Source organism: Loa loa, assembly GCF_000183805.2.
Source record: "Loa loa unplaced genomic scaffold supercont3.114, whole genome shotgun sequence".
Classification (NCBI taxonomy): domain Eukaryota; kingdom Metazoa; phylum Nematoda; class Chromadorea; order Rhabditida; family Onchocercidae; genus Loa; species Loa loa.
The window spans coordinates 137,099-144,473 of NW_018108294.1; the positions used below are offsets into that span (position 1 = coordinate 137,099).

A 7,375-nucleotide genomic window follows, 5' to 3' on the forward strand; every position below is an offset into this window, starting at 1 on the left:
TATATATATATATATATATATATATATATATATATATATATATATATATATATATATATATATATATCACCCTCCTTGTAAGAACTGCACTTGCTGTAAATAAAAAAGGAGCTTAACATAAATGGGAGGTCCCGCTTAAATTTTAGAAGTTTACAGATGGATGCAAATTACCTAGCACAAAGAAGCAATGCTTTACAAGATCTCTGATAATTTCGGAAATTTAATGTTTCCTCATCGACGAAGTTTATGAATTACACTTCAAATTGATACCGATTCTGATCTTACAAAGTGACACCGCCGCCAACCTGACAAGTCGATTCTTGCAGATTCCCAAAACAGTTTTTTTTTTTGACACTCAATTTTAGCGGTAGTGCTATTCACAAAGAAATGAACGTCCCAATCCGGTGTACTGTCCCAGCCAACACTTCTAACACGAAAGTAATACGACAGACAGGCCATTTTCAACCACTATTTAACAAACTTTGGGTTAATGCTTACAATGCGGAAAAATCCATCACGTTTTCTTCCCATCATTTGTAGCAATACAGTCTTTTGTCGAAGCGCTTCAAAGCAATTCTGAAATTTCCCTAGCTGCTCTCCTTCTTTTTATCACAAAACGAATATTTGCGAAAAGAAGGAATATTGCTAACATTACTTACCCAAGTATCCTGAAATCCTCATTAGTAGTAGAACGAACATCAACAACCGTATGTTGAATCACCCATATCATTCACATTCGTCCATCTAGCATTTTCATTTTATATCTATACCATCCCGGACATTTCAAACATTTACAGAAAAGAAACAAAGTTTTTGCAGATATTATGAGATCAATATCTCAAAACTATATGAATATTTCAAAAAGCACAGAAAACAAACATAGAAATTTCCAAAAAATAACGATAAAAAGAGTGTTGAATGGCAAACCTCAAAACATCACATTTGCAAATATTTGTGATTTTTTAAAAATATAATTGAATTCAAGACTATAAATTGATAACAGATTCATAATAAACAACTAAAACCCGCCCAAGAACAACTACAATAATAACTGGATGGTCAATTAGATGATCGGAGTGGCTACTACATGTTCTGAATGAAAAGAAGAAAACCTATCCAAAATAGATACAACCAAAAAAGCTGTGACTCTTAAGAATATACTGGCAACCAAGCAGCAATGCCAAATAAAACTAACAGTCCAACAACCGTTCGAGTCTAACAACCAGACTTCTCTAGGAGCAAAAAGTTCGCGATCAGCTTATTGGAATTGCATAAAATTACAAGTAAAACATTTTTTCATAATACCGTTAAAAATCCGTAAATTTTCCAAAATTAATTAGCCTAAAATTGAATTTAATCAGGATTTCATCTCACCAAACATATGCTATCCTTTATGAACAAGCCTATTACTTTTTTATATGTTTAAAAAAAGAAATAACATTTTCTAATCAGTAGCATCGTCAATTCCATGTGTTGTTATAGCGAACACTGCCTCACTTTCCGGAAGACATGGTGAATCATAAATCTTACAGATGCGTGTTATTCCGCGTCCTTTACGCAAATAAAGCCTACAATGAAAATTTTCCATATATAGTCAATTTTTACTAACATAACAACATGAACTGTGCGTCCAGTGTGCAGTATTTGTAGTGAATGATTAAAAAATTTTGATGATTCCTATAATACTAAATATGAAGCTCTAATTTCTGATGTGGAACAACTAACCAGTTCTCCCTCTAAAATACTATGAAAAACTGAACGATTAATCGTTTATTCTACAGAATACAACATAAATACTTGGAAAGCGCGGTTCAATGAGGATTTCTGAATTTCAGTTGTAGTTATAATATTTATAAAACAGAAGATGAAAAGCACCTAGTTGTAGAAGCATGAGCCATGATGTTCCCTCCAATTGGTTTCTTCGTTTCTCCTTGAAACATACCACAACCACCATCTACTTGTGACACTACCTGATTAGTTATTACTACAGCGACACCAAACTGAAAAAGCTGCAACTTTGAATGCTGTACTGTGCAAAATCAATTGGATTTCATTTTTTTTCCCGGTCGTTACTTCATTTATTAATTATACGAGGATGTAACTGAGGTGACAAAACTTTGTAATCTCTGGGGAGACGAGCGTACAGGAAATGAAATTATGCGCGTCAATGCATGCTCTAACGCAGTTAAATACTGTAGATGTAAAAGAACTGCACAATCAAATTCAAAAGCCCCTCACAAACAAGGAGAAAATATTGAATTACAGGAATAAACCATTATTAACTACAAACTCACTTCATCGGATAACTTGAGAAGCATTCTGAGGTATTTCGCAAGCATTGTCTGTCGAGAAGCAAGTTCACCGCGTCCCGAATAATCTGTACGAAACAATGCAGTCGCACTATCGACAACAAGCAGTGCGTACCTAAAATTAATTTAGTCTTCCGTTGAGTGACAAGTCCTACATGATAATCTATTTTCTTACCTTTATTTTGGTAATAGATGTTTTCATTAAAATTCCAGAGATCAACCCAATTAACGAAATCTTACTTGAAACTCCAAACCATGGTATTCGTTTATGAAAAAGCGACTGATACCCGCTAAAAGGTCTAAATTTAAATTTTGAAAAAGTGTAAGTTCTCTTTTTTTTTTCTTTTGCAGCAAACAAACCTTGATTCTGCCATCATAGCTGATCCCTGAATGAGAAGCTGCATTTGGTGATCAGTATTATGGCACCGTGCATAAACAACATTGTCCAGAACATCTTGCGAAGACAGTTTGTGCCTAAAACCAATCGCAATAGTCGGGATGAATTAATTGGGTAGCTTTTTCAAAAATTAACGAAAACAAATCAGTAATCTAACACGATAACAGGTGATGTCGCCAATAATTTCAGGTAACACACCAGTAATAAAAGTTATAGAGAGGTTTATTAAGAATCTAGATTAAACAATATAAATAAATACGTAAAATACAACAAAGATTAACCTTTCTGCTATAGCAAGTAACCTTTCTGGACGGAAAGTACCTTCGGTATCAATCCAAAGACATTTCCCTTCTGCTCCTCCCATATCTACTGGCAATTGACACATTACAGCCAATGTATGACAAAGTTGGCTTTTACCGGTACGGAACTCGCCGAATATCTAGAAAAAATGGAAAAGATTATCAATGACTTGTATTTAAAATTTCAAGAGAGTTATTCACTATCAATTAAAGTTCCTTATCGAAATTAAAGTGAAAATTACTTGTTCGGACATACAAAAAAATTTCACACCGAATTAATACCGTTAAATACAATAATATTATACCTCAGTGATAGATCCCGTTTCTACTCCACCTCCAAGAAGACGATCTAGCTCACGACTACCGGTAGCTATTTGAATAATTTCGGAACGCTTGATATGCACTTCACTAGCAGTGGTAAAACCCATCGGTACTAGTTTTGCCGCTTCGGCCTTAAATTAAAAGAAACTATTTAAATACAAATTTTCCTTTAATCCAATGAAAACGTTGTGCATTTAATTCTTATCTCTCATCTTACTACAGGTATGATCCAAGTAGAAAATTGAGTTGACGATTTTTTATCGAATTTTTATTTCAAAAGTTCTCCAGATCTAAAGTATTCTACATTACATTTCAATTAAGAATGTTTTGAAAAAAAAAGACGCTGTCCGATCTCTTAACCTAATCCTCCGACCTCTTGACCTAATCCTCACTTGGTTACACAACCTGAACGTTTAATCCTTATTTTTTATTTAACTCATAGCATAAAAATGATGTCCCAGCTTGTGGCATTTGATAACTTCTCGAAGGGTCTACATAATCTTGATATTTTACAGGATAATGGAACCGAAAAAATGATCCAATAAAACAAATTATTTTACGAATATTTTCTCAGCTTTCTGTTCGCTTATGCCTTTGATAGCGTACAGTTCTTTGCGAGGTGCATAAACAATTGCTTCGAATGTGCAGAAACCAGCTTCCTTCAGCTTTCGAATATCAGCAGCAGATATTCCAAATTGCTAAAAAAGCAGCAAAAACATCTGGAAATTAACGCTTATAGCTCAAACTATAGCACTACAAATATCCAGTGAGTGCACTCAATGAGAGGTTTACTCGTCTCTTATTCCTCTTATCTTTGATAAAAATTCTTCAAAAGGTTTCAATAAAGTATATTAAAAATCTTTCACTGCTCTAAGTCAAATCCATCCTTTTCATTAGGCAACTGTAAGCCCAAAAAACGAACCAAAAAAGGAACAGTTTGATTACCGATGCGTTTGATTACTGATGCCATTTTTGTACACTTGCAAGATGTTATAGAAATCCTCACAAGTTATAGAAATATTAGAAATAGAACTGTCTGGTCTCACGTTAATAAGCATAATATTTAATGAAGTTTCCAAATGTTACTTTCCATAATTGGATTTGTGTATTCGCAAACTATGTTACTTGTATCAAATAGTGTCAAAGATTTGTGTCAAGTCTTTGTGTAATTTGTGTCAAACTTTCAAAAACTAGTTAAAACTTGTGCAAATTTTAAATTTCATTGATAAACGTTTAACCTCAAGTTTATCGACGACTGTGAAAGAATTAACATCTTCCTCCTCAACTAGTGCAATATTACTTGCTTCCTCTGTTACTGCTGCTGCTGCTGCTGCTGTTGAAGTAGAAGCCTTATTCTTTTCTTTTTCCTTTTGTCTTTGCGCCATTTTAATGGATGAACCTGTAACTGATAATTCAAGTAACTTAGCATTATCTGTAAAGGATAAAGTATTGCGAAGAGAGAAAATAAACTTGCCAGAACAAAATAATCGATTCTAACGTGAAAATTCACGAATTAAATACAATAATTTAGATGTAGACAAACAAAAAATCCTGCTATTATTGATCATGGATTAGCAATAATTTACAAAAAGTGAGTAACAATTTACGCAAATTAACCAAAGTAAACACGTAGAAGTGAAAGTCAAAAGCGCTCAACGAATAAATTCAAACCGAAAACATTCAGCGCCCCACCTTTACCGCGCTGAGAATTACAGCGCTATATCTCCCCCGTAAAGTCATGTCTCATTTTTAAATTTCAAAATAAAGTGATTTTTTCGAAACAATAAACCATAAAGTATATATATAGTTGGGGTTTACGAAATTTAACAATTATAAAAGTAACCTGAAATTGGAAATGGATCTCAAATCTAATGCTTTTTCAAAAAATAATTCATTATTAAAATGTGCGACATTTACTTTACTTATGTTGAGCTCAGTTTGATGAAAACAAAATCACAGGTAATTTTTTTGCAGAATTTTCAAAATTTCAGGTAAAGTAAATTTTTGAGTGTTGTTTTTCCAATCTAAACATTCAATCTTTTTCAATCCAGTATTTTCAAAATCTAAATCGAAATTTCGATTTGCAAATTTCAATTTCTCTGAAATTTGACCTTTGAACCTCAGAATTTTATTTCTCTCTTTTAGACCTTAAAATCATATTTTTATCTTTATTCTTCAGGTTTCTTATTTAAAATTCCCACCACGTCTATTAATGGTTCTGAAATTTAAATAAGATTTCATAGAGATTATGATAGATTGCTTTGATCAACCTGGACAAATAAACTTTCCGACTGAGTAGCACTAAACCAAAAGCGAGCAAAAGTTATGTATTGTAAGTTTTTAAATTTTTTCTTTTTTTTAGTTCCTATTATTCTCATATTACTTTTGATTGCAATCATAAATATATTTAACATTTTATGGCATTCAAATTTAATAATTGCTTCCTTTTTTGTTGTTGATCTCTCGGATTTACCAGTGGTTTCCTCTTGACACTTATGAAATACCGGATGAAGTATGCAGTTCCGGTCGAAACTTACAACAAAAATGTTGGTGATCAATGAGGAATTTATAGTTTTAGCATTTTCTACTGAAGTGCTTGAGTGTTTAATGAAGAGTTATCGAAGTAAAAGATTACTGTTTACTCAATACTTCTAATGCAATTTAACAATTTTCGTTTCTAACATTTTGTTTCAATTATTTCCTGTATTTTTTTTTTATTTCAATTATTTTACATTTTCTTATACTTCATTTCGTCGAAATGTATATTTCTTCCAATATCTTAAAATTTTTATCAAAAAAAAATTGAAACGAAAATGATTAAATTCAAATAATGTTCAGATAATTAAATGAAAAGGTAAGTTTAATGGCAAAAAGTTAAGCTTTTGACCACTTGATTATCAGTTAAATTATCATGCAAAAATGATTACATCATTTGTCGATTTTTTTTTTTTGAGTTTGGATTATTCTGAAATAAAATTGTAAATCTTGACTGAAGTTTCTGGAATTAATACTTTTACTTTTTATTATGCCATATAAGTTTTTGCATTTAACATTTCATAGATTGAAATTAGGGGGAAAAAATTATTCTAACTCCATTTTCTACTAAATTTTAAATGGAAATTCGAAATTTTTCAAATGAAAATGCTTAAATTTTAAATGAAAATCGGAAGAAGGATAAATTTTTATTGATAATTCGACAAACACTAGCAAATTAGACACACACACACACATACATCGCTGTATCTTCAACAGAATTCAACAGTGACAAAAATAAAAGACAGGTTTTCTCGTCATCGCTATTCGTTATTTTCGTTTGTGACAAGTGAACAAATGAATATTCATCCATCCACTTACTTTTCTGCAAATAATCTCTTTAAAATTGATGTTGATAGATGAAAGTAAATTTACATATCTAAAGTCATTATTTGCATATCGAATTTCTATTTCGATCTGTTCATACAGTTTCATCATTGTCGTAAAAGCTATCGCTTAACCGTTATTGTTGGACATATAGATATGACATAAGTAATAAACTTATCAATGAATTATTAGCTATAATTGTAAAAATAATCTAGCCACTCTAATTAAGTTATTTGATTAGAATGGAGTTATTCTATGATTTTGTGAAATTATTCATTTATGGCTTTTCTCAGCAAATTTATCAGAAATTATCCAAAAGGAAAAGCAAAAATTATCCAATATTGAATTTATAAATATTTCATTAGAAATATGATCAAATTCCTATTTACAACCTTTATAATTAACTTTTTTGCACTTAGGATTTGAAAGATCATCGTTTATTTCGAAATCTTCCGATTTTTAAGACTTGACTTATTTTGATTGCTTTATCATTCATGATTTAAAAAAAATTAATGAAAATACTGTTTATAAATAATATTTTGGACAGCAAAGTTACGTACGTGAACACGTGAACATGTATATGTGGTCTTCCGTGAATGCGCGTCTATGTGTGTGTATGTTTGTGTGTGTGTGTGTGTGTGTGTGTGTGTGTGTGTGTGTGTGTGTGTGTGTGTGTGTGTGTGTGTGTG

At 31.6% G+C, this 7,375-nt stretch overlaps 1 protein-coding gene across 1 annotated transcript; it reads right to left on the reverse strand.

The window, feature by feature from the left end:
- Positions 1 to 1,444: 1,444 nt before the first annotated feature.
- LOAG_11057 (DNA repair protein RAD51) lies at positions 1,445 to 4,711 on the reverse strand (the record flags this gene model as incomplete). The annotated part of the gene is made up of 8 exons (XM_003146580.1): positions 1,445 to 1,568; positions 1,876 to 2,000; positions 2,295 to 2,424; positions 2,670 to 2,783; positions 2,988 to 3,145; positions 3,311 to 3,457; positions 3,887 to 4,024; positions 4,565 to 4,711. The coding sequence occupies 8 exons, from the start codon at positions 4,709 to 4,711 to the stop codon at positions 1,445 to 1,447; spliced, it is 1,083 nt and encodes a 360-aa protein (XP_003146628.1).
- Positions 4,712 to 7,375: the final 2,664 nt, after the last annotated feature.